The sequence below is a fragment of the Thamnophis elegans genome, chromosome 6 (genome assembly GCF_009769535.1).
Source record: "Thamnophis elegans isolate rThaEle1 chromosome 6, rThaEle1.pri, whole genome shotgun sequence".
Taxonomy (NCBI): domain Eukaryota; kingdom Metazoa; phylum Chordata; class Lepidosauria; order Squamata; family Colubridae; genus Thamnophis; species Thamnophis elegans.
In genome coordinates, this window is record NC_045546.1 from 1328386 (window position 1) to 1355902 (window position 27517).

A 27517-nucleotide genomic window follows, 5' to 3' on the forward strand; every position below is an offset into this window, starting at 1 on the left:
GAACGGATTGGAATAGAATAAAGTAGAGTAGAATAGGATAGGATAGAATAGGATAGGATAGGATAATGGAATGAAGAATGGAATGGAATAGAATAGAATAGAATAGAAGAATGGAATGGAGTGGAGTGGAACAGAACGGATTGGAATAGAATAGAGTAAAGTAGAGTAGGATAGGATAGGATAGGATAATGGAATGAAGAATGGAATGAAATAGAATAGAATGGAATGGAGTGGAACAGAACGGATTGGAATAGAGTAGAGTAGAGTAGGATAGGATAGGATAATGGAATGAAGAATGGAATGGAATAGAATAGAGTAGAATAGAATAGAATATGGAATGTACAGTATAGAATAGGAATAGGAATAGAATAGAACAGAACAGAATTCTCCTTAATTCCAGCTTGGCTTTTCTCCTTGATTAGTTTCCATCCATTGGTTCTTGTCCTGCCTTCAGGGGCTTTGGATAAAAGGTTGACAAACCCCCCCCCCCCATCTTCTTTGGGGCAGCAGCCCCTCAAATATTAGAAGGCGGCTATCAAGTCATCATCCCTGGTCCTTCTTTTCACTGGACTAGACATCCCCAATTCCCGCAACTATTTTTCTTCTCTACCTGTTGCTGCTTTTTTCCCCCACTGGCAGGACGTTCTGTGGAACAGGCCAGCCTCATAAAACAGGGATCAGGTGCACGGGAGAAGAACATTGAGATTTTGCATTGATTTAATTGCTGGGTGGTGACGTGCTTCAAATAGACCTATTTCTTTTATTTCTTTATGGCTCAGATTTATATCCTAGCTTCCCAAGGCGTTTATTTCCAGCATAAATAAATAAATTTATTTACACGGCGATGTCTACAATGCACACGGAGGCATCTGAACTAGGTTTTGTTGTGGGTAGAGGCATAATTTTGTATTTATTAGTTAATTTATTTTGTCAAGTTTAGTGACTATTGGAGGAGGAGGTGACCCTTTGAGAGCTGCATGCAATGAAATTTCATTTATCCCCTGAAGGCAGGACAAGAACCAATGGGTGGAAACTAATCAAGGAGAAAAGCCAACCTGGAATTAAGGAGGAATTTCCTGATAGTGGGGACACTTAACCAGTGGAACAGCTTGCCACCGGAAGTTGTAAATGCTCCAACACTGGAAGCTTTCAAGAAGAGATTGGACAAACATTTGTCTGAAATGGTACAGGGTCTCCTGCTTCAGCAAGGGGCTGGACTAGAAGACCTCCAAGGGACCTCCTAACTCCGTGATTCTATTTACTCTGTTAAAATGCTGCTCCAAATAAATGCCAGGATTTTTCCAGGCACTTCCCAGCAGACGAGACTAAATTGAAAGAGCAGCAATGCCATCAAAGTTGGTCGACTCCAGATAGTTCCAACTTATGTCCAAAATGAGGATGGTTAGTTTTTGCTCTGTGGTTCTGTTAGCAACTGGTTTTTAAATGCGTCATGCCAGACTGAACAACTGTGGCAAGGAAAGTCATTAAAATGGGGCAAAACTCACTTAACAACTGCATTGCTTAGCAACGAAAATTATAGGCTGAAACATTTGTGGTCGTAAACCGAGGATTACCTGTGCACCCTTTTCACAACTCCGCCACGGCCAATGCGCACGAGAATTCCTTCAGAGGGCTGGGAATTATGTGCTAAACTCCCGTCTTAAGATATAAAGACCGGATACCAGCTACAAACGAAGCACGACTGAGACACAGCCTGCTTCCTTGTCGTGTTTCCAAAAGGAAACGGATTTATTAAGTTACTGTGACTTCCGAGGCCTATGCCGTGGCAGGCCAAGAAAGAAAGAAAAATATGTTTTTCCTTCTCCCAAAATAAATTGGCCACGCATCCTCTGGAAAGACGGGGATGCTGAATGCACACATCCTGGTGGAATCAGGCCAAGGTGAGCTTATTACACAGGTGCACAATCAGAATTGATAGTGCAGTTAGGACTGGTGCCTTCAGCTGGAAGCCAAGGATGGGATGGGATGGGATGGGATGGGATAGGATAGGGCAGAGAAGAGAACAGAAGAGAAGAGGAAGAAGAGAAGAAAGAATGATGGGGAAGATAAAATGGAAAGCAGAATAGAATAATATGGGCTGGACTGGGCTGGGAAGGGGAGAGGAGAGGAGAAGAAAGAAGGATGCGGAAGAGAAAATGGGAAGAACAGAACAGAATAGAATAGAATAATATGGTGTTGAAAGAAATGTCCTTCTGGGTTCGGCTCCAAGTGTGGGAAAAGACACTGGAGACATGGAGGCTGCTTGGAAAGATGGTTTTAATGGTGGACAGGGCCACATGGCTTGAGCCCTGAACAGAAAAGGTGATCACATGCTTTGATGTTGGTGGAGAAGAAGAGAAGGGCTGAAGGAGGGGCTTGCTAGGCTTTTTATAACCTCTTCATTCCCACCTCTCTGTTTCCTGTTCCTGTGTAAGAAATGTATTCTGACTGGTTGTCAGACTCCCATGGTGCCATGCAGGGGGCTACTCTCTAGGCTGTGATGAGTTCTCAGTTGCCTTGTGGTCAGTTGAGTAATATCCCTTCCCCCTACAGCTGCAGTGAGGAGAAGTCTTTGTTATGTAAAGTGGGCTAGCCTGGCCATCTTAATGGCCCATTAGCTGGGGATGGGCAGAAAGCTATAGGCAACTATTCTCTCTTTTGAAACATGTTTCTTTTCACACCCAGAGAAATATTCTGCCTTTTCAATATTTCCTAGGATATTTCATTTTTCTGGGAGAGGGCTGGATGATAACTTCCCACAATGGGATGGGATGGAATAGAATAGAAGAGAGGAGAGGAGAGGAGGAGAGGAGAGAAGAGAAAAAGGAAGGATGCAGAAGAGAAAATGGAAAGAACAGAACAGAATAGAGTAATATGGAATGGGATGGAATAGAACAGAGAAGAGAGGAGAAGGGAAGAGGAGAAGAGAAGAGAGAAGAGAAAAAGGAAGGATGCAGAAGAGAAAATGGAAAGAACAGAATAGAATAGAGTAATATGGAATGGAATAGAATAGAGAAGAGAAGAAAGGAGAGGAGAAAAAGGAAGGATGGAAAAGAGAAAAAGGAAAGAATAGAACATAATAGAACATAATATAATTCTTTCTTGCCCAACTGTGAGTGGACATACAAGGAAGTTGCCTCCGCTGCTTTAAGATCTCAGCAGACATACAAAATAAGAAAGTAATACACTCAGGAAGAGACCCCCGAGGCCTCCAAATCAAAATTGGCATGCATCACATGTTTCTCAGGCTTGGTGACTTGGAGAGGTGTGGACTTCAACTCCCAGAATCCACCAGTTTATTTACTTTATTTTATTGTCGTTGCACTTCCTTGAATTCTGGGACTGGGAGTTGTAAATGTATCTGGGTAGCCTTCCAAGGGCAGAAGCTGGTTTAAGGACAAATAAGAGCTGGCTCACTCTTCCCCAGCCGCTTTGCAAGCTCCACTGTTATGATCCTTTCTCCAAGGTTTTAACAAGTGAGAAAGTCAACACATTTGCTGCTTCTCAGGCTCTGAGGACAACCTCTTTTGGACTCTGGTCCCAGAGTAGGCAACTCAGAGGTTTGCCCTTTGTGCAAAAAAGTATTTTATTCTTCCCCTCCTTTATATTGTTTTATCGCATTGTTGTAAAACACAAGTAGGTCATTGCATTGTTTCTACAGGGTTGACCGGAGATTGTTCACACACACTCAGAGAAGATCACTTGACTCTTTAAAGAGAAGAAAAAAAAATTGTGATCACCTGGGCTGCGTTTTGCAGAGGGAGGGAGGGAAAGGGAGGAAGGAAAGAAGGAAGGAAGAGGGAGAGGGAAAGGGAAATGAAAGGAAAGTGGAAAGAAGGGAAGCAGAGAGGGAGGGAGATGGATGGAAGGAAAGAAGGAGATAAAAGAAAGGGGGGAAATGGGAAGAGAGAATAGAGGGAGAAGGGAACGAGAATGGAGAAGGAAAGGAGGAAGGGAGGAAAGGAAGGAAAGTGAAGTGAAAGTGGAAAAGGGAAAGGAAAGGGAAGATGAAAGTGGAAAGAAGGAAAGTAAGGAGGGAAAGGGGAAGAAAGTGAAATGGAAGTGGAAAGAAGGGAAGCAGAGAGGGAGGGAGATGGATGGAAGGGAAGAAGGAGATAAAAGAAAGGAGAAAATGGGAGGGAAGAGAGAATAGAGAGAGAAGGGAATGAGAATGGAAAGGAGGGAGGGAGGAAAAGAAAGAAAGTGAAGTGAAAGTGAAAAAGGGAAAGGAAAGGGAAGATGAAAGTGGAAAGAAGGAAAGGAAGGAGGGAAAGGGGAAGAAAGTGAAATGGAAGTGGAAAGAAGGGAAGCAGAGAGGGAGGGAGATGGGTAGAAGGAAAGAAGGAGATAAAAGAAAGGAGAAAAAATGGGAAGGAAGAGCGAATAGAGAGAGAAGGGAATGAGACTGGAAAGGAGGGAGGGAGGGAGGAAAGGAAGGAAAGTGAAGTGAAAGTGGAAAAGGGAAAGGGAAGGAAAGGGAAGATGAAAGTGGAAAGAAGGAAAGGAAGGAGGAAAGGAGGGAAAGAAAGTGAAATGAAAGTGGAAAGAAGGGAAGCAGAGAGGGAGGGAGATGGATGGAAGGAAAGAAGGAGATAAAAGAAAGGAGAAAAAATGGGAAGGAAGAGAGAACAGAGAGAGAAGGGAACGAGAATGGAGAAGGAAAAGAGGAAGGGAGGAGAGGAAGGGAGGAAAGGAAGGAAAGTGAAGTGAAAGTGGAAAGGAAGGAGGGAGGGAAGGAAAGGGGAAGAAAGTGAAATGAAAGTGGAAAGAAGGGAAGCAGAGAGGGAGGGAGATGGGTGGAAGGAAAGAAGGAGATAAAAGAAAGGAGAAAAAATGGGAAGGAAGAGCGAATAGAGAGAAGGGAATGAGACTGGAAAGGAGGGAGGGAGGAAAGGAAAGAAAGTGAAGTGAAAGTGGAAAAGGGAAAGGGAAGGAAAGGGAAGATAAAAGTGGAAAGAAGGAAAGGAAGGAGGAAAGGAGGGAAAGAAAGTGAAATGAAAGTGGAAAGAAGGGAAGCAGAGAGGGAGGGAGATGGATGGAAGGAAAGAAGGAGATAAAAGAAAGGAGAAAAAATGGGAAGGAAGAGAGAATAGAGAGAGAAGGGAACGAGAATGGAGAAGGAAAAGAGGAAGGGAGGAAAGGAAGGAAAGTGAAGTGAAAGTGGAAAGGAAGGAGGGAGGGAAGGAAAGGGGAAGAAAGTGAAATGAAAGTGGAAAGAAGGGAAGCAGAGAGGGAGGGAGATGGATGGAAGGAAAGAAGGAGAAAAGAAAGGAGAAAAATGGGAAGGAAGAGAGAATAGAGAGAGAAGGGAACGAGAATGGAGAAGGAAAAGAGGAAGGGAGGAAAGGAAGGAAAGTGAAGTGAAAGTGGAAAGGAAGGAGGGAGGGAAGGAAAGGGGAAGAAAGTGAAACGGAAGTGGAAAGAAGGGAAGCAGAGAGGGAGGGAGATGGGTGGAAGGAAAGAAGGAGATAAAAGAAAGGAGAAAAAATGGGAAGGAAGAGAGAATAGAGAGAGAAAGGAATGAGAAAGGAGAAGGAAAGGAGGGAGGGAGGAAAGTGAAGTGAAAGTGGAAAAGGGAAAGGAAAGGGAAGATGAAAGTGGAAAGAAGGAAAGGAAGGAGGGGGAAGGGAAGAAAGTGAAATGAAAGTGGAAAGAAGGGAAGCAGAGAGGGAGGGAGGAAGGAAGGAGATAAAGCGAAGGAGAAAGAACGGGAAGGCAGAGGGAGAAGAGGAAAGCGAAAGCGAAAGTCAGGAACGGCCTCCCTCTCCGGGACCGCAGGCACGTGCGTGGGAGGAGAGGGCGTGTCCGGGGCGTGTCCGGGGGGCGGGGCGTGTGGCCCGCGGGCGCCCTGCGGCCAGCAGCCATGGGGGCGGCCGGGTGGCCGGTGCGGCTGGTGCGGCTGGGCCGGGTCTCGCTGGGGGCGTCGCTGGGGGCGCAGGCGGCGGCGGCGGCGGCGCTGCAGCGGGGCTCGGCGGCGAGGGAGGAGCCGGAGCGGCTGGTGCTGTGGGAGCCGCGGGGCCCGGTCTACACGGCGGGGCTGCGCGGGGAGCCGGGGCTGGAGGCGGGCGAGCTGGCGGGGCGGCTGCGGGCGCTGGGGGCGGAGGTGGCGCACGTGGGCCGCGGCGGGCGGCTGACCTTCCACGGCCCGGGCCAGCTGGTGGCCTACCCGGTGCTGGACCTCCGCCGCCGCCGCCTCGCCCTCCGCGCCTACGTGGCCGCCCTGGAGCGCCTGGCCCGGGACGTCTGCCGCCGCCTCGGCCTCCCGAGCGCCCGCGCCCTCCCGCCGCCCCGCACCGGCGTCTGGCTCGGGGACCGCAAGCTCTGCGCCATCGGTGAGAAGCCCGGAGGGGGACCACCGCACCCATGCGCCTTGCCCAGCCCTGGGGCCTCCCGGTCGGGGATGGGGTGGGGGGGACTGCCAGGCCCATGGTGCCCGGCCGGCCAGGGCCGCCGAGGGGACTGCCGGACCTATGCGTCTTGCCTGCCCTGGGGCTGCAGAATAAAGTGATAGGTGGGGGGGGGGGGGACTGCCAGGTCCATGGTGCCCGGCCAGCGTAAATGGAGAGTGGACTACAATACCCATGCATTTTGCCTACCCTGGGGCTCCTGAATCAGCAATAGGAGGGGGGACTGCCAGGCCCATGGTGCCCGGCCGGCCAGGGCCGCGGAGGGGACTACCAGACCCGTGCGTCTTGCTCACCCTGGGGCTGCAGAATAAAGTGATAGGTGGGGGGACTGCCAGGCCCATGGTGCCCGGACTACCGGACCCATGCATCTTGCCCACCCTGGGGTTGCAGAATAAAGTGATAGGTGGGGGGGACTGCCAGGCCCATGGTGCCCGGCCAGCTCAGGCTGCGGGCTGTAAATGGAGAGCGGACTACCATACCCATGCATTTTGCCTACCCTGGGGCTCCTGAATCAGCAATAGGAGGGGGGACTGCCAGGCCCATGGTGCCCAGCCGGCCAGGGCCGCAGAGGGGATTAACATACCCATGTATGTTGACCACCCTGGGGTTCCTGGGCCCACTCTTGGGGGTCCCCAGTCCATGCAGAGGAGAGGGACCGCCAGGCTCATGGTACCCAGCTGGTCAGGGCTCTTAATGGGGAGGACACTACCCCGCCCATGATCCTCAGCCAACCTGGGTTCCTGGGCCCGGTCTTGGGGCTCCCCAGTGCTGCGATAGAAGAGGGACTGCCAGGCCCATGCTGCCCAGCCAGCTCAGACGGCAGGCTTCAAATGGAGAGTGGACTAACGAACCCATGGATCTTGCCCAGCCTGGGGCTCCAGAATCAGTGATAGGAGCAGGACATTGCAATTAATTGTTGTTGTTGTTGTTGTTGTTATTGTATTACATTGAAGAATGTATTGATATTGTACAATATTGTAACCATTCATTCATTCATTATTATTGTATTGCACCGTATTGTATCCCCCATTCATTCATTGCCATTCTTGCATTCTGCCGTATCGCATTGATGTTGTCCTCCTGCTCTCCCCCCCCCCCAGGTGTCCATTGCGGGAGACACATCACCACGCACGGATTGGCCCTGAACTGTTGCACCGACCTGTCCTGGTTCGACCACATCGTCCCGTGTGGCCTGGAGGGGCTGGGGGTGACCTCCCTTAGCCAGGAGCTCCAGAGACCCGTCTCGGTTGAAGAAGCCACGCAGCCCTTCCTGGAAGTGTTCCAAGAAGTCTTTAACTGTCGTTTAAGCGAGGAGGAAGCAGCCGCTGTGGAGGAATGATCGACCCGAAGAGGCCGATTGGGTTGCAAAATCCTGGATTGTCTCTTCGGGAAATATTAAAAGGATGGGAGTTTTTCTGGCTGGCAGGTTTTATTCCTGGGCGGACGGAGCGTATCGACGCAACGCAAGGACCTGGACCTCTGACACAGGTAGTCCTCAACTCACGACCACAATGGAGCCCGAAATTTCTGTTGCTAAGTGAGACATTAGTTAAGTGAGTTTTGCCCTATTTTATGACTTTTTTCACCACCTGTGAAAAAAGTGAATTATCACAAGACGCTAAGTTAGTAACATGGTCGTTAAGCGAATCTGGCTTCCCCACTTTTATCAATCTATCTTATCCCTCCATCCATCCGCCTGTCCATCCATTATCATTTCATTTTAATATATGTTGATTAGTGTACATTTAAAGTGACAATAAAGTTATTCTATCTCTCTCATCTTTATACTTTTCTCTCTCTGATCTATCTATCTTTTATCTCTCTCTCGATCTATATCTATCTCTCTATATCTCCTATCTATCTATCTATCTCTATCTATCTGTCTGTCTGTCTATCTATCTATCTATCTATCTATCTATCTTTCTATCTTTCTATCCATCTTTATCTCTCTTGATCTATATCTATCTATCTCTTACCATCTATCTATCTCTCATATCTATCTATCTACCATCTATCTATCATCTATCTATCTATCTTTCTATCCATCTTTATCTCTCGATCTATATCTATCTCTCTATATCTCTTATCTATCTATCTATCTATCTATCTATCTATCTATCTATCTATATCTATCTATCTTTCTATCCATCTTTATCTTTCTTGATCTATATCTATCTCTCTATCTCTTATCATCTATCTTATCTCTCATATCTATCTATCTACCATCTATCATCTATCTTTCTTTCTATCCATCTTTATCTCTCTCGATCTATATCTATCTCTATATCTATCTCTTATCATCTATCTATCTATCTATCTATCTATCTATCTATCTCTATCTTATCTATCTATCTATCTATTTATCATCTATCTATCATTTATCTATCATTTATCCATCCATCCATTCAGTTTATCTTATTTCCATTGAGGGGGAGAGGCTGCCCCTTGGCCCTCAACTTACAAACTTTCACTTAGTGACCAAAATTACGATGGCAGTGAAAAAAAATGACTTACGACCACTTTTCACACTTATGACCTTTGCAGCACGCCCACAATTATATCATCAAAATTCAGAATGCTTGGTTCATACTTACGACGGTCGCGGTGTCCCGGGGTCATGGGATTCCCCTTTTGCGACCTTCCCACAAGCAGAGGTAATGGAGGAAGCCGGATTCACTTAACAACCATATCGCTAACTTAACAACTGCCTGAATTCACTTAATGGCAGTGGCAAGCATGATTGTAAAATGGGAGAGAATGTAACTGTCTCAGTTAGCAAAAGAGATTTTGGGCTCAATTGTGGTTTGTAAGTTGAGGACTACGGGTGAAGCACACGCGGTCCTCACTCAACGACGGATGCAGGGATGTGGCTGCTTAGCAAAAGGATCGGAGGTGGAAGGAAATCTGGAGGCCAGTAGTCCTCGACCTACGACCACAGTTGAGTCCCCAAACGTCCACTACTAAATGAGACAGTTAAGTGGGGTTTTGCCTCATTTTACAACCTTTTGGGCACCGTTGTTAAACAAATCGCTGCAGTCGTTAAGTGAATCTGGCTCTCCCATTGCTTGTGCGAAGGTCGCAAAAGGGGATCACACCCCTGGGGCACTGCGACCGTCGTAAATACGAGTTAGTTGCCAAGCGTCCAAATTTTGAGCACTTGGCCATAGGGATGTTGTAACGGTTGTAAACGTGAAAAATTGTCATAACTTTCCCTGCTGTTGTAGCTTTGGACGGTCACTAAACGAACTCTTGTAAGTCGAGGGCTACCTAGGATAGCTATTTTGCTTCTTTTCACCAGTTTGGGGGGGGGGGGAGAAATAGTTTTGCTGCCAAATAGATATGCAAATAAAACACATTTAATCAGTGCCTTGTTAACCAAAAAGTTGCATTTCTCCTGCTATTGTGAGATTTTTTTTTTAATGACTGAACTCATTAAAACCCATTTTTTGGGAATTCCAAGACCCACATTTGGACTTAAAATCAAATTTTTGCCCCAATTCTTTTCTGCTATGCCTCAACTAAGTATCAATGTTGGCCAGTTCTAAACCTGGATCTATATTAGCTATGGGGAAGCAAGCGGCATCACTCTGAATGGTAGATTAATTATGGTTTAATTCAGCAGCGTTCAAAGGAGAGAAAAACGTATGAAACGCAAATTATTTTATGAAAACAAATTTATATAGCTTCCCAACTCAAGGAACAGCCCCAGGTAGCAGAAAACCATTTTTAAAACCTGCAACAGAAAATCCTAAACATGGCAGGTATAACGCAATGATTTCTTTATCAAATAGTTATCCATTTAACATAAACATTTATTTATAGTTATCCATTTAACATAAACATTCATTTATACTTATCCATTTAACATAAACATTTATTTATACTTATCCATTTAACATAAAACATTTTTTATACTTATCCATTTAACATAAAACATTTTTTATACTTATCCATTTAACATAAACATTTATTTATAGTTATCCGTTTAACATAAACATTTATTTATACTTATCCGTTTAACATAAACATTTATTTATACTTATCCGTTTAATATAAACATTTATTTATACTTATCCATTTAACATAAACATTTATTTATACTTATCCATTTAACATAAACATTTATTTATTGCAACACCTTAAATTAATTCAACATAAAAAACATTTTTATTAAACATCCATTCAACATAAACATTCATTTATAGTTATCCGTTTAACATAAACATTTATTTATACTTATCCATTTAACATAAACATTTATTTATACTTATCCGTTTAACATAAACATTTATTTATACTTATCCATTTAACACAAACATATATTTATTGCAACACCTTAAATTAATTCAACATAAAAAACATTTTTTTATTAAACACCCATTCGACATAAAATGTGTTTCACTAAAGATTTATACATTCAACAGAAGTATTTATTTATTTTAAGTACATTTATTGATCCTCTCCGTTAATGTGCTGCAGTGTGGGGGTCAAAAAAAGTCAGGAGGGCAGTCAGCTGGGGCTGATGGGAGTTGTAGTCCAGCCTTTATTGAGTTCCCAGGCCGAGGAATAGGGAGGGGAGTCTTAAAATGCATTATCCCCTTGGCTGCCTTAATGTTTGTTTCTGCCCCCTTCCCAGCGAGGGTGGACTACAACGGCCATGCTCCCCACCCAGGCTTGCTGAGGTTCAGCATCGTTGGAATTGTAGTCCTACTAGGGCCGTGGACCAAACTCTTGTCTGTCTTCATCGTCAGCCACCGTGCCGAGGGGTTGGCTGGTCTTCAGTTCCCCTCCTGTGGTGTGGGCTGGGGAGGATGGACCTTGCAGTCCAATGCTCCGTCTTTGGAAAGGCTGCTTCCAAGAGATCCCCAAGTCTTTTGGGGGGGGGGGCTCCCAAGAGCTGCAGATGTGATTTGGGGTGTGTGAATGTGCCCATACAACCTTGGGGGGGGGGGGAGCTTGCAATTCCTGGCTTTAAGCCCCCTTTCAGCCTTGAAAGCGCCCCCTGCTGACCAATTTTATTTATTAAACTTACACAAGGTAAAAGCTGCTTGCAATATCAAGAGATAAAAATGATATTGATAAAATACTACAAAAACACAAAACACAATTACAACTTAGTTGTAAGATGGGGAGGGGGGGGAGTGCAGGTACTCCTCGACTTACAACTCAAGCCCCAAATTTCTGTTGCTAAGTGAGATGTACGTTCGGTGAGTTTTTGGGACATTTTCACGACCTCTCTCTCGCCACCGTTATTAAGTGAATCCCTGCAGTGGTTAAATTAGTGACACGGTTGTTAAGTGAATCTGGCTTCCCCATTGTTGGAAGGTTGCAAAAGGGGAGGGGGGTCACGTGACCTTGTGACACTGTGACCGTCGTAAATGTGAGTGTCGCCAGATGTCTGGATTTTTATCCTGTGGCCCTGAGGAATGTGTCAACGGTTGTATGGGTGGAAAAGGGTCACAAGTCCCTTTTATTTCAGGGCCGTTAGAATGGTCACTAAATGAACTGTTGTAAGTCGGGGACTGCCTGTAGAATGAGGAGGGGGATCAGATATGAATCTTATCCCCACACACACACACAGCCCCCAACGAGAAAACTTTACTTTGGAGCCCCAAACTTTAAAAAGAGCCAGGTTCCCACGGATGGAAATATAATTAGAAAAATACCAGACTCTGCAGAGATGGATAGATTGACATTAAAAATAAAAGACAAGGAAGGATCGGAATATTTGTTTTAACCTGGGATTTGTTTTACCAGTGGTTAGCTAAAAGAGGTAGGAATTAGAAGGTAAATGGTGAAAGATTACTCCTACCGTATAAGTAAACATTATTATTACATATTTTATTTATTAATTAAACATGAAACTCAAAGTCAACTGAACATTTAAAAATGAATCACAAACATAATTGACTGGTGATGATGGTTGATATGGATTGCTGCCAGCATCCTAGGAATCAACCAAGTTTCTCCTCCTCCTCCTCTTCCTCCTCTTCTTCTTCTCCTTCTTTTCCTCCTCCTCCTTTCTTCTTCCTCTTCTTCCTCCTGCTCTTCCTCCTCTTCCTATTTTTCCTCCTCTTCTTCTCCTTCGTCCTCTTTTTCCTCCTCCTCTTCTCCTTTCTTCTCCTTTCTTCTTTTTCCTCCTCTTCTTCTACTTCCTATTTTTCCTCCTCTTCTCTACTTCTTTTTCTTCCTCTTCCTCCTCCTCCTCCGTATTAATATTTTGTACTCACACAATACACTGTGAGTTCACACAATACACTGTGGTGGTTGATATGGATTGTTGCTAGCATCCTAGGAATCAACCAAGTTTCTCCTCCTCCTCCTCCTCTTCCTCCTCCTCTTCTTCTCCTCCTTCTTTTCCTCTTCCTCCTTTCTTCTTCCTCTTCTTCCTCCTGCTCTTCCTCCTCTTCCTCTTCCTATTTTTCCTCCTCTTCTTCTCCTTCGTCCTCTTTTTCCTCCTCCTCTTCTCCTTTCTTCTCCTTTCTTCTTCCTCCTCTTCTCCTTCATCCTCTTTTTCCTCCTCCTCTTCTCCTTTCTTCTTTCTTCTTCCTCCTCTTCTCCTTCATCCTCTTTTTCCTCCTCCTCTTCTCCTTTCTTCTCCTTTCTTCTTCCTCCTCTTCTCCTTCGTCCTCTTTTTCCTCCTCCTATTCTCCTTTCTTCTCCTTTCTTCCCTTTCTTCTCCTTTCTTCTTCTTCTTCCTCCTCTTCTTCTACTTCCTATTTTTCCTCCTCTTCTTCTCTACTTCTTCTTCCTCCTCCTCCTCCTCCTCCTCCGTATTAATATTTTGTACTCACACAATACACCGTGAGTTCACACAATACACTGTTCATTAAGCACTTAGGTATATTAAAGAAAAAAAAATACTTAAGATCTTTTTTTTTTAAAAAAGAGCCAGGTCTTTTAAGCTGCCTGACCTACCTTGCAAGGTTGGCGTGCGCGGGAGCCTCGGCACCAACCGCGGAACGGCCAGCCGGCTGCACGCTCTGCAACCTGCTCCCGCCGCTCGTTACCCGGCCATTGCCCCTGGCGCCCGCGGGCGCCCACCGTCCCTGGCACACGCACCCTTGCCCCCGGGCGGGAGGAAGGCTTGCCGGAGCCTCGCCCCACACGCCCTGCGCTCCGAGGCGGCGCCCGCAAACGGGGCTTTGCCAGCGGCGAGTGGGCAAGCCGGGCGAGCCGTGGCATGCGGAGGGCGCCGCGGGGGCAGAGGTGAGTGCGGCGGCCGTCGTGGGCTCGGGTGGGTCGATCGGAGCGAGGTTGCAGCCGGGGCGAGGGGCGAGGGGGCCCTCTGGGCACGTGCAGAGCGCCCCTCGCCCGCTTCGCCCCCGGGTTCGGGGGGCTCTGCAAGCCAGAAGCCCCCTGGGGTGGGCTGCAGCCAAAGCGGGCTGGTGCTGAAACGGATTCCCTGGAGAAGTTCGCGTCCTTCGGGTCAGCTGGAACCCGGATTGGGCTGGAGGGTCTGCAGGTCGTGGGAACGCAGCCGCTTGGCTTAGAAGAGGCTTAAACCTTAAGCAGCTTTTAAAGAGGGGAGGGGGCTTCCAGCTCCCAGGGCTGCGGGGATTCTGGGCGTTGAAATCCACCGCCGCTTCAGGTTGTCAAGGATGGGAATCCCTGCCTTGGTCAGAAGGTCGTGTGAAGCCGAGCGGGACGCAGCGGCGAGACAGACGCGGGGATGCGGGACGGACGCAGGTGCGAAAGGCTCACCAGCAGAAGGGGAGCGAGGCCCGCGGAGTCCCCGCTCAGAGTCAGCAAGCGGTGCGTGGGAAAGGCGCGCGCGCACACACCCACGCGCATGCACGCGCACTACTACAGGCTTTTGGGGTTCCTGCAAAGTCTCTCGGGGAAGGTTGAAATGCACCTGAGACCGAAAGCTTCCCAAGCTCAACCGATAGGATGGTGGTGAACACGAGGAGTTGGGGGAATCACTCCAAACTCTCTCTCTCTCTCTTTTCCCTCCCCCTGTCTCTCTTTCTCTCTCTTTCTCCTCTCTCTCTTTCTCTCCCCCTTTCTCTTTCTCTTCTCTCTCTTGTTCTCTCTCTTTCTCTTTTCTCTCTTTTCCCCTCCCTCCCTCTCTCTCTCTCTCTTTCTCTCTCCCTCTATATCTTTCTCTCTCCCTCTGTCTCTTTCTCTCTCTCTTTTCCCTCCCTCTGTCTCTCCTCTCTCTCTTTCTCCCTCTCTCTTTCTCTCTCCTCTCTCTCTCTTTCTCTCTCCCTCTGTCTCTCTGTCTTTCTTTCTCTTTCCCGCTCTCTCTTTTTCTCTCCCTCTGTCTGTCTGCCTCTTTCTCTTTTTCCCTCCCTCTGTCTCTCTTTCTCTTTCTTTCTCTCTCTTTCTCTCTCTCTCCCCTCTCTGTCTCTTTCTCTTCCTCTCTTTCTCCTCTATCTCTCTTTCTCTCCTCTCTCTATCTTTCTCCTCTCTCTCTCCCATCTGTCTCTCTCTCTCTTTCTCCTCTCTCTCTCCTCTTTCTCTCTCTTTCTCTCTCCCTCTGTTTCTCTCTTTCTTTCTCTCTTTCTCTCTCTTTTTCTCTCCCTCTGTCTCTCTGTCTTTCTTTCTCTCTTTCTCTCTCTCTTTCTCTCCCTCCCTCTGTCTCTGTCTCTTTCTCTTTTTCCCTCCCTCTGTCTCTCTTTCTCTTTCTTTCTCTCTCTCTCTCTCCCCTCTCTGTCTCTTTCTCTTCCTCTCTTTCTCCTCTCTTTCTCTCCTCTCTCTCTCTTTCTCCTCTCTCTCTCCCATCTGTCTCTCTCTCTTTCTCCTCTCTCTCTCTCCTCTTTCTCTCTCTTTCTCTCTCCCTCTGTTTCTCTCTTTCTTTCTCTCTTTTTCTCTCCCTCTGTCTCTCTGTCTTTCTTTCTCTCTTTCTCTCTCTCTCTTTCTCTCCCTCTGTCTCTCTCTTTCTCTCCCTCTGTCTCTGTCTCGCTCTCTCTCTCCCTCTGTCTCTCTCTCTTCCCCTCTCTCTCTTTCTCACTATCTCTCTCTCTCTCTTGCATATGTAAATAATGGGGAACATCTAAAGCCAGTGTGATTTCCCGCTGGGAAATTGGAGAGCTGTCAGTGGCTGAATGTGCCACACAACTCCCTTAGAAGACGGAGCTGCCAGGCAATTTGCACTCGCTATTTTCCAGCGTGTAAATAAACAGTTCTGGGAAGCGGCTTGTCCTGCCCCTTTATTCCACCCCTATCTAACCCTAACACCCGTCTTAAAGCCTGCTGGCTGGGGGATTCTGGGACTTGAAGTCCACCTGTATTAAAGCAGGCTAGCTGCAGCATTCTGGGAATCCTCTTAAAGCAGTGTTTCTCAACCTTGGCAACTTGAAGATGTCTGGACTTCAACTCCCAGCGAATGCTGGCTGGGGAATTCTGGGAGTTGAAGTCCAGACATCTTCAAGTTGCCAAGGTTGAGAAACACTGTCTTAAAGTATCCCAGCTGGGTGATCCTGTGAGTTGAAATCCTCCCATGTCAAAGCAGCCAAAATTGCAAAAGACTTCTAGAGAGAGAGAGAGAGATGGCAATAAAATTAATCCCTTGAGGCACGCCAAGGAGAACTGCACTTTTTAACCCAGATGTTGTTTTCCCACAAAGTTACGAAACTCAAAGAGTACGTCAACTTCACCTGAGGCTAAATTTCCTGTCTTCCGGGTGTATTATAAAAACAGGGCAATATATCTCCGAAGGCTGAAATCCGCCTCCCATTTCCCAGTGGATTAAAAAAAAAATATTGTCAATTTAAGAGCTGGCTCTGACGTCTACATCTGCCCTTCCCAAACAATAGTAAATCCCTACAAATGCATTTCTTAAAACAGGATTTACGTTCTACATGCCACGGCTAATATTTCACGGGCTCGGTTGGTGGTTGGGGCCTTATCCAAGTAGTCCTCGGATTACGATCACAATTGAGCCCAACATTTCTGTTGTTAAGCAAGTCTATTGTGAAATGTGAAACCCTTCAAATATTGGAAGTTCCTGCAGCCGTTCTTCATATGTTTTAGTCTCCAGTCCCCTAATCCTCTTTGTTGCTCTCCTCTGCACTCTTTCTAGAGTCTCCACATCTTTTCTACATCATGGAGACCAAAACTGGATGCCGCATTCCAAGTGTGGCCTTCCCAAGGCCTTATAAAGTGGTATTCACCCTTCACGTGATCTTGATTCTCTCTGTTGATGCAGCCTAGAACTGTGTTGGCTTTTTTGGCAGCTGCTGCACACGGCTGGCTCCTATTTCAATGCTTGTCCACTAGGACTCCAAGATCCCTCTCACAGTTACTACGGTTGAGCAAGGTACCACCTATACTGTACCTGTGCATTTCGTTTTTCCTGCCTAAATGTAGAACCTGACTTTTCCCACTATGGAATTTTCTTCCTGTCTGCTTTTTTAAGGTCCAACTTTCATAACTGTGGGTATTAATAATAGTTCCGCTGTTTAATTAACAACAAGGTTAATTAACCAGTGGAACAACTTGCTACCAGAAGTTGTGGGTGCTCCATCACTGGAGTTTTGTAAGAAGAGACTTGCCTTGAAATGGTGTAGGGTCTCTTACCTGAGCAGGGGGTTGGACTAGAAGACCTCCAAGGTCCCTTCCAACTCTGTTATCTATGAATTCCGTCTCAATTTGTGTCACGCTTATGATTTCACTGGTCCTTCTGCCCCCCCGGAGCCCCTCCCACCCGTGGATATGTGGCTGCTCCAAAGTGACAGTGCATTGTGCGTGTGTGTGCGTGTGTATTTTGTTCTCAATGTTATCAAGAACACCTTGTGTCCAGGTAATCTTGCTTTGAGTCTTCCAAAATGGAACAGCATGTGAGCTGAAACAATGGAAAATAAGACATTTGATTCATTGCCCCATAGATGGACCATCAAATGTTTGGAAACAAACCGGTGTCAGTAAAAACATTGGTATGTTTGTAGAAAAAATAACAAAATCGAAATGGCTGGTTGGAAGTGAAAAATACGGGATTGTCAAGATTAGGAGAGGATCTCGCCCTTATTGAGTATCATTGACCCGATCTGAATTTCAGTGAGTTTGGAGAAAACAACCCTTGTTATCAGGATCTGTAGAGATTCTTCATCATTCAGGTTCATGATTGTCCCAAAGGTGCTTTTTTTCAAGAAGCAACTGGACTTTCTGTTTTTTTATTTTAAAGACGTTTCTCTTCTCATCCAAGAAGCTTCTTCAGCTCTGACTGGATGGTGGGGAAATGGAAGGATTGATGCTCCTTGCAGACACAGCTGGTCCTTTGCATCCTTTTTAGAGGGTCCTTGAGGCCACTTGGAGGTTTTATCTGTGTCCTCAGGGTCCCCTTAGTGGTGCAAATGGTTCCTTCAATTTTTCCCCTGGAAATCCATTCCTTCTCCCACCCCATTCCAAGGGTCTTCACCCCAAATTGCGTAGCTCAAAGTCTGTAGAGATTCTCCGTCATCCAGATCACGGTTGTCCCAAAGTTGCTTTTTTCAGGAGGCAAATGGACTTTCCTGTTGCTTCCCAAGACAGCATCCTCACGGTCAAAATTCAGACCCTTGGCAACCGACTCATATTTATGACGGTCATAGAGACCCGGGGGTCATGTGAAAGTCCCCTTTAGCGGCCTTCTGACAAGCAAAGTCAATGGGGAGCCCCGGATTCACTTAACAACTTTGTGACCCATTTGACTAATGCAGTGATTCACTTAGCTAAGTCGCTAAGTACACACACACACACACGCCCCCTAAGTTGCTAAGCCCCCCCCCTCCCCGGTGCCCTGTTTTAGGCCTGCAAGGACTCTTGCACCAACCTGGAAGCCAAAATAGCAATAGCAATAGCAGTTAGACTTATATACCGCTTCATAGGGCTTTCAGCCCCCTCTAAGCGGTTTACAGAGTCAGCATATTGCCCCCAACAATCCGATAGATAGATAGATAGATAGATAGATAGATAGATAGATAGATAGATAGATAGCAATAGCAATAGCAATAGCAATAGCAATAGCAATAGCTAACTGCACCCTAACCACTGCACCACCTCGGCTCTATATAGCAATAGCAGTTAGACTTATCTACCGCTTCATAGGGCTTTCAGCCCCCTCTAAGCGGTTTACAGAGTCAGCATATCGCCCCCAACAACAATCCGGGTCCTCATTTTACCCACCTCGGAAGGATGGAAGGCTGAGACAACCCTGAGCCGGTGAGATTTGAACCGCTGAACTGCAGATAACAGTCAGCTGAAGTGGCCTGCAGTGCTGCACCCTAACCACTGCGCCACCTCGGCTCTGCAATACAATGTGAGCACCACTACCACCCCGTGCTTGCGCCTCTCCCACGAATGAGCGCATGCATCCCCCGCATGCCCCATGCCCCCCTCCCGGCAGGCATGGCAGAGACCCAAAGACTACCCGGCCAGTGGGAAGTGTGCGCCAGTGGTGGGTTCCGGGCAGTACCGACCAGTACGACCGTACCGGTAGTAGCCGAGAACAGCGACCACCGTACTGGTACGGCGGCTCATTTGGCCCACCCACCCGTCCGTGTTCCATAGCTGTTTATAACGTGACCAGCTAATTGCGCACATGCGCACAGGGTGTGGTGCCTGTGCGGCCTCCGCCAAGCAGCTGGGTGTTATATGCATGCGCTCGCAGCGCGAGAGCCCAGCTAGGACACCCAGCCCCATGAACTGTGTACCGGTTGCGATGGGATCCGGAACCCACCACTGGTGTGCATGAATGCACAATGGAGTTGGGTTGGGCTGATGGCAGGCGTGGACTGCAGAGAGGGCTCTGTGTGCCACCCGTGGCCCCCATATGTACCAGAGGTGGCATGCGCCTGGTTCTTACCGGTCTGGGCAAACCAGTAGTGGTGGCTGCAGGAGGCTCTGCCCGCCTGACCTGACATAATGCGCAACCTTCTGCGGTGGTGCGCATGCGCAGAAGCTGGCGAGCATGAGCAAAGCGGGCGCTCTTGTGAGCGTGCTCACATTTGCAAACCGGTAGCCGAGGTAAGCGAGTCCCACCATTGATGCGTGCCATCGGTTCGCCATCACGGCTCTCTCTTGCTTGAGCAAGGGGTTGGACTAGAAGACCTCCGAGGCCCCTTCCGGCTCTCTGTGGTTCTGAGACGCTCCAGAATTGCTGCTTTTGCAGAAGGAGAGTTGTGTTTAGCCAAAACAAGCCAGGAATCAGGCGGGGCCTGGCAGAACCTGGCAGAAGCCTGCCAGGAGAAGGCGTTGGGCGATCCCCTGATCTGGTCTCCCAGGGCCCTCAACAAAAAGAGGAGGCTGTTCGGAGGGCGGATCTCGGTCCGTCTGGAAGATTAAAAGGCTCCCTTGCGGCTCTCGGCTTTTCATTTTGGGCAGGGATGCAAAGCGGCTTCGCCTGCCCGAGAGACAGTTGGTGCACCCGTCCTTCGCTGGGCTGGGGCAGCAGAGAGAGTCCTCGACATACGACCCCAGGTTGGGACCGGAATTTCCGCTGCTAAGCGAGGCGGTTGCTCAGTGAGTCGTGCTGATTTCGGGATCCTTTTTTAAAAAAAATTGTTTTTGGTTCAGCAAATCCCCGCGGTTGTTGAGGGAAGATGGAAAATGAGCAGCGGTGTGTGTGTGTTTGTGTGTGTGTGTGTGTGTGTGTGTGTGTGTGTGTGTGTGTGTGTGTGTGTGTGTGTGTGTGTTTGGCTGAATTGCACAAAAGAGCCCTTGATTCTCGCAACCCATCAGGAAGCGGCCAAGATGAAGTGAAACTTAAGATCTGAAACTGGTTGGACTGGTTTTTTTTTTGGGGGGGGGGTTAAAAAAAATAAGAGCCTAATCTAGACTCTTTGCTATTCGGGAAATCAAAAAAAAAATTGTGGGGCGGATTGCATTTTTGCGGTTCGAGAGAGACTCGCGAATTGTGCATTTCAGCTTGCAAAAAGTACGTCCCATTGAATGCAACGGGTTTGAAGGAAGGGTTGACTTTGTGTTGGGGGTGACTTGCCCCACCCAGTTGTGCAAATTTACACCCGGCGATCCATCAACTTTTGTTCCGCTGCTGGCAGGGACCTTAAGTGTTCCCACCAAACAGGATCATAACAACCCGCCCTCATCCAAGAACGACATGAATTATATAATATTTGAAAGCTGGTCTCCTAAAGGAGGAAAAATATATACTGTATATTTTCCTGTGTGCTTGTCTTTCTTAACAGAGTAACCGAATGGCAGAGCTGGGAGGGACCTTGGAGGACTTCTAGTCCAACCCCTTGCTCAGGCAGGAGACCCTAGGCCATTTCGGACTCTTCTTGAAATTCTCCAGGGCTAGAAGATCCACAATTTTTGAAAGCCAGCCATTCCACTGTTTCCTTCTTCTCACTGTTAGGAAGTTTCTACTTAGTTGGATCTCTCTTTGGTGAGTTTCCATTCATTGTTTCTTAACCTACTTTCAGGTGCTTTGGGGGATAGAATAACAGAATAACAGAGTTGGAAGGGACCTTGGAGGTCTTCTAGTCCAACCCCCTGTTCAAGCAGGAGACCCTATGCCATTCCAGACAAGTGACTGTCCAGTCTTTTCTTAAAAATCTCCAGTGTTGGAGCAACCACAACTTCTGGTGGCAAGCTGTTCCACTGGTTAATTGTCCTCACTTTTAGGAAGTTTCTACTTAGTTCTAAGTTGCTTCTCTCAATGAGTTTCCACCCATTGCTTCTTGTCCTGCCCTCAGGTGCCTTGGAGAATAGTCTGACTCCCTCTTCTTTGGGGCAACCCCTGAGATATTGGAAGACTGCTATCATGTCTCCCCTAGTCCTTCTTTTCATTAAACTAGACACACCCAGTTCCTGCAACCGTTCTTCATATGTTTTAGCCTCCAGCCCCCTAATCCTCTTTCTTGCTCTTCTCTGCACTCTTTCTGGAGTCTCCACATCTTTTCTACATCGTGGCGACCAAAACTGGATGCCGTATTCCAAGTGTGGCCTTACCAAGGCTTTACAAAGGAGTGCTAATACTTCACGTGATCTTGATTCTCTCCCTCTAGCAAGGCAGCCTGGGATAACTTTGGCCTTTTTGGCTGCTGCAGCACCCGGCTGGCCCCGATTCAAGTGATTCTCTCCTTCTGACACCTGACGCCTCCTTCGGAAGTCAGAAAAATTTCTCTGGATCTCCAGAGAGGCAAAGAGTTGCAGGTATTCCTTGGCGTACGCCAGGCATGGAGCCTTCCCCGTTATAGCCATAAAAATGGGCAAGTCACAGGATTGACCCGATTTCACAACATTTTTGTAAAAAAATGCTCTGGCCCACTCCCGTGTCCGTAGTCCCTCCACCCACCCCCATAGCCCCCGCATTTCCCGACAGGCCCTTCGAATCAGTCATCCTGAGATGCGAAGCACTCAGTGTGGGGGAACCCGGTTCCCATCCCAATCTCGCTTACACACCCAAACACTCACTCACTCACACCCCCACGAAGATTTAAAATACAACAATATAATATAAAGGGAATTACACAAGTTTTAAAAAGTGGGATCATTCGCTTACAATCATACACATCCTCACTACTTACAAAGAAAAATTGCGCAGGTATAAAAAAGGTGATAAAATAAGCGAGCAATCCGTACATAAAGATATAAAGTCCATAGAGCAACAGCACAATAAACCGGTCAAGGCTGGCACGATATGAGGGAGCTAAAAAGGCCTCTTTCTCTAAAGGTCTAATATAGAAAGAATAATAGTCGAGATGGCTAGGGTAAAGTTTCTGAGGTAATAGTGGACGATGATAGCCATGGTAATAGACGCAGTCCGGGGGGAGAGATGCAGAACTAAAAGGTTTGGTTTGGTTTGGTTTGGTTTGGTTTAGTTTGGTTTAGTTAAGTTTGGTTTAGTTTGGTTTAGTTTGGTTAAGTTTGGTTAAGTTTAGTTAAGTTTAGTTAAGTTTAGTTAAGTTTAGTTAAGTTTAGTTAAGTTTAGTTAAGTTTAGGTTTAGTTTACTTTACTTTACTTTACTTTAGTTAAGTTAAGTTTAGTTTACTTTAGTTTACTTTACTTTACGTCAAACAGTACGCTCCTCAGACAGGGTTCGCAATTTGGGAGTCCTCCTGGACCCACAGCTGACTTTCGAACACCACCTGTCGGCTGTGACCAGGGGGGCATTTGCCCAGGTTCGCCTGGTGCACCAGTTGCGGCCCTACCTGAACTGGGAGGCACTCAGAATAGTCACTCACGCCCTCGTGACCTCAAGACTGGACTACTGTAATGTCCTCTACATGGGGCAGCCCTTGAAGAGCATCTGGCGACTTCAGCTAGTCCAGAATGCAGCCGCGCGAGCGATCGTGGGTGCACCTCGGTTCGCCCACGTAACACCTATCCTCCGCGAGCTGCACTGGCTGCCTATTGGTCTCCGGATACGCTTCAAGGCGCTAGTCGTCACTTATAAAGCCCTTCATGGTATTGGACCTGGGTACTTGAGAGACCGCCTGCTGCCAATCACCTCCACTAGACCGATTAGATCCCACAGATTAGGCCTCCTCCGAATTCCATCCGCCGGCCAATGCCGACTGGCGACTACCCGGAGGACTAGCCTTCTCTGTGGCTGCTCCGACCCTCTGGAACGAACTCCCCGTGGAGATTCGAACCCTCACCACCCTCCAGGCCTTCCGCAAAGCCCTTAAAACCTGGCTATTCCGACAGGCCTGGGGCTAAAGAGCTTTTGCCCCCCCCTTGAATGGTAAGGTTGTTGTGTGCTTTTAAATTGTGTACTGTTATGTTCGTCTTTTTATCCCCTGTCTGTACCCCTTTCCCTGACTGAATTGTGAGCCACCCTGAGTCCCCTTCGGGGAAAAGGGCGGCATATAAATGAAATAAATCCAATCCAATCCAAACCAAACTCACCAAAACCAAAAAGGGGCCAGGTTTGAGGAACAGACTGGGGCAGGTTCTCCCAAGACACACCTGGAGGCGAGGTATGGCTCTTATCTCCTCTCAGGTTACTATGATGATAACCACGAAAGGGCGATGAGGTCAACAGGAACCGGATCTGCAGCGGAGCAAAAAACACTTTGGTGGACAAAGTCTTGAGGTTAGGAAGAAAAGAAAGAAAGAGGAGTGGCCATTTCAGAAGGCAGGAACGGCTTGGAATCAAATACAAGATGCTTTTGAGTGCTTTGTAAGCTGAGAGTTACCTGTAACAGGGGCGGAGTGGATGACCTTACTATACTACGCTAAGGCCACACCTGGAATCCTGCATCCAGTTTTGGTCTCCACGACGTAGAAAAGATGCAGAGACTCTAGAAAGAGTGCAGAGAAGAGCAACAAAGAGGATTAGGGGACTGGAGGCTGAAATATATGAAGAACGGTTGCAGGAATTTTGGGTATGTCTAGTTGAATGAAAAGAAGGACTAGGGGAGACATGATAGCAGTCTCCCAATATCTCAGGGGCTGCACCAAAGAAGAGGGAGTCAAGCTATTCTCCAAGGCACCTGAGGGTAGAACAAGAAGCAATGGGTGGAAACTAATCAAGGAGAGATCCTTCCTTTCCTCCTCCCTTCCTTCTCTCCTTCCTTCCCTCCTCTCCTTCCTTCCTTCTCTTCTTCCTTCCCTCCTCTCCTTCCTTCCTTCTCTCCTTCCTTCCTCCCTCCCTCCATTTCTTCTCTGCTTACTTCCTTCCCATCTTCCTTCCTTCTCTCCTTCCTTCCTTCCTTCCTTCTCTCCTTCCTTCCCAACTTCCTTCCTTCCCACATTCCTTCCTTCCAGTATCTCAGGGGTTGCCCCAAAGAAGAGGGAGTCAAACTATTCTCCAAAGCCCCTGAGGGCAGAACAAGCAGCAATGGGTGGGAACTAATCAAGGAGAGATCCTTCCTTCTCTCCTCCCTTCCTTCACTCCTCCCTTCCTTCTCTCCTTCCTTCCCTCCTCTCCTTCCTTACTTCCTTCCTTCTCTCCTTGCTTCCTCCCTCCCTCCATTTCTTCTCTGCTTCCTTCCTTCCCATCTTCCTTCCTTCCTTCTCTGCTTCCTTCTCTCCTTCCTTCCTTCCTTCCTTCCTTCCCAACTTCCTTCCTTCCCACCTTCCTTCCTTCCAATATCTCAGGGGTTGCCCCAAAGAAGAGGGAGTCAAGCTATTCTCCAAGGCACCTGAGGGCAGAGAAAGGGCAAGAGAGAGAGAGAGAGAGTCAGAAGTCAGTACTTCTTTCTTATCTTTTCTTTTCCATACCTCTCCTTGCTTCTCTTTCCCCTTCCCTTTTCCTCTCCTTGCTCATTCATTTACTTTTGTATTTTATAAGACTTCATAACTTAATGTTTGCAAAAACAAACAAACAAAAAATCCTCTGAGAATCACAAAGGAGACTTTTTTGGGGGGTGGGGGCATCCTAGAGCAGGGGTCTCCAACCTTGGCAACTTTAAGCCTGGTGGACTTCAACTCCCAGAATTCCCCAGCCAGCAGAGTTGAAGTCCTCCAGCAAAGTTGGCTGGGGAATTCTGGGAGTCGAAGTCCTCCAGCAAAAGTTCCTGGGGGGAATTCTGGGAGTCGAAGTCCTCCAGCAAAAGTTGGTTGGGGAATTCTGGGAGTCGAAGTCCTCCAGCAAAGTTGGCTGGGGAGAATTCTGGGAGTCGAAGTCCTCCAGCAAAGCTGGCTGGGGAATTCTGGGAGTTGAAGTCCTCTAGCAAAGCTGGCTGGGGAATTCTGGGAGTCGAAGTCCTCCAGCAAAAGTTGGTTGGGGAATTCTGGGAGCTGAAGTCCACCAGGCTTAAAGTTGCTAAGGTTGGAGACCCCTGTCCTAGAGGCGGCCTACGGTCTCGTCCCTCTCCAGGTTGCTGCAGTGGGAGGGGTCCTTCCTCCCCAAATTCTCACTGGGGAGGCAGTTCTGTTTTCTGGGGAGGAGGGATGCCATTCTGAATCTCCTTCTGTTTTGGTCGTCCACCAGCATTCTCCAGATAGCAGGATGGCCTCTAACCACACCAAGGACTGGTTCCAGCAGCTGGACGTGATGTTGAGGCTTCTCAACGGCACCCTCTCCTGCGTGGAGCCGTGTCCCCAGCTGGGCAAGGCCGACCGGGAGGGAAAAGATACGTACGCCTACATGTACATCGTTTTCATGATGCTCCTTTTCGCCTTGACGGTGGGCAGCCTGATCCTGAGCTACACTCGATCCCGAGAGGTGGACAAGCCCAGCGACCCCTACCACATGTACATCAAGAACCGAGTGACCATGATTTGAAGGCAGAGGGAGGGGACGAGAAGGAGGAGGCCCGGTGCTCCTCCCGGGGTTTTCGGTCAGCAAGGAAAACTGTGCCGAGTCTCGAACTCAGGACTTGGGGAATGTCTACGTTCTGAGGCACGGAGGGGGAAAACATTAAAACCTGGGGTTTTTTTTCAAAGCAGGGCCTGCAAAGAAGCCAACGGAGGGGGGGGGGGGGCTGACGTGACCTGACTTAAACGACCAGTTTATAAAGTTTTGTAAAGTGTTTTTATTTTTTTTTAACTTTCCTAATGGTTAACTTTATCCATCTGCCTCTTCCTATCCAATAAACCAGTTGGAAGGCATGAAGGGTTGGAGATATTTAGTTATTGATCTGTTTGGAATGGAATGGAATAGAAAAGAAAAAATAATAGAAAATAGGAAATAGAAGAAGATAGAAAAGATAGAAGATAGAAATAGAAAATAATAGAAAATAGAAAAAATAGAGAATAGAGAAGGGAATAGAAGAGAATATAGAAGAGGACAAAAGAATAGAAGATAATAGAATAGAAAACAAGAGAGAATAGAAGAATATGAATTAGGAATAGAATAGAATAATAGAATATGGAATGAATAGAATAGGAATGGAATGGGAATCGAATAGTATTAAGAATAGAATAGAATAGAATAGAATAGAATAATATGAATCAGGAATAGAATAGAAGAATATGAATTAGGAATAGAATAGAATAGGAAATAAGAATAGAATATGGAATGAATAGAATAGGAATGGAATGCAATGGAATGGGAATCGAATAGAATAGTATTAAGAATAGAATAGAATAGAATAGAACAGAATAGAAGAATATGAGTTAGGAATAGAAGAATATGAATTAGGAAGAATAGAAATAGAATAGAATAGAGTACAATAGAAGAATATGAATCAGGAATAGAATAGAAGAATATGAATTAGGAATAGAATAGAATAGGAAATAAGAATAGAATATGGAATGAGTAGAATAGGATTGGAATGGAATGGGAATTGAATAGAATAGTATTAAGAATAGAATAGAATAGAATAGAAGAATATGATTTAGGAATAGAATAGAAGAATATGAATTAGGAATAGAATAGAAATAGAATAGAATAGAGCACAATAGAATAGAAGAATATGAATCAGGAATAGAATAGAAGAATATGAATTAGGAATAGAATAGAATAGGAAATAAGAATAGAATATGGAATGAATAGAATAGGAATGGAATGGAATGGGAATTGAATAGAATAGTATTAAGAATAGAATAGAAGAATATGAATTAGGAATAGAATAGAATAGGAAATAAGAATAGAATATGGAATGAATAGAATAGGAATGGAATGGAATGGGAATTGAATAGAATAGTATTAAGAATAGAATAGAATAGAAGAATATGAATTAGGAATAGAATAGAATAGGAAATAAGAATAGAATATGGAATGAGTAGAATAGGAATGGAATGGAATGGGAATTGAATAGAATAGTATTAAGAATAGAATAGAATAGAATAGAAGAATATGATTTAGGAATAGAATAGAAGAATATGAATTAGGAATAGAATAGAAATAGAATAGAATAGAGCACAATAGAATAGAAGAATATGAATCAGGAATAGAATAGAAGAATATGAATTAAGAATAGAATAGGAAATAAGAATAGAATATGGAATGAATAGAATAGGAATGGAATGGAATGGGAATCGAATAGAATAGTATTAAGAATAGAATAGAATAGAAGAATATGAATTAGGAATAGAATAGAAATAGAATAGAGTACAATAGAATAGAAGAATATGAATTAGGAATAGAATAGAATAACTTTATTGTCACTTTAAATGTATACTAATTGGCATACATTAAAAATGAAAATTCCTTGCATGCAGCTCTCAAAGGGTCCCCACCTCCAAAATAACACTACATAAACATGACAAGATGAATGAATGAATGAATGAATGAATGAATGAATGAATGAATGAATGAATGAATAAATAA

The 27517-nt window shown here is 46.3% G+C and overlaps 2 protein-coding genes across 3 annotated transcripts; both read left to right on the forward strand.

Annotated features, from left to right (window-relative positions):
- The first annotated feature begins 5842 nt into the window (after window positions 1–5842).
- Window positions 5843–7821, forward strand: LIPT2 (lipoyl(octanoyl) transferase 2). The gene is made up of 2 exons (XM_032220182.1): window positions 5843–6332; window positions 7508–7821. The coding sequence occupies exons 1-2, from the start codon at window positions 5864–5866 to the stop codon at window positions 7744–7746; spliced, it is 708 nt and encodes a 235-aa protein (XP_032076073.1). The 5' UTR covers window positions 5843–5863; the 3' UTR covers window positions 7747–7821.
- Window positions 7721–25854, forward strand: KCNE3 (potassium voltage-gated channel subfamily E regulatory subunit 3). 2 transcript variants are annotated; one of them, XM_032220183.1, is made up of 2 exons: window positions 7721–7895; window positions 25235–25854. In XM_032220183.1, exons 1-2 carry the CDS (start codon window positions 7743–7745, stop codon window positions 25526–25528), a joined length of 447 nt encoding a protein of 148 aa, XP_032076074.1. In that variant the 5' UTR covers window positions 7721–7742; the 3' UTR covers window positions 25529–25854. The 2 variants fall into 2 exon arrangements, with proteins under 2 accessions (XP_032076074.1, XP_032076075.1); XM_032220184.1 differs by lacking the exon at window positions 7721–7895 and adding an exon at window positions 16636–16671.
- The last annotated feature ends 1663 nt before the right edge of the window (window positions 25855–27517 follow it).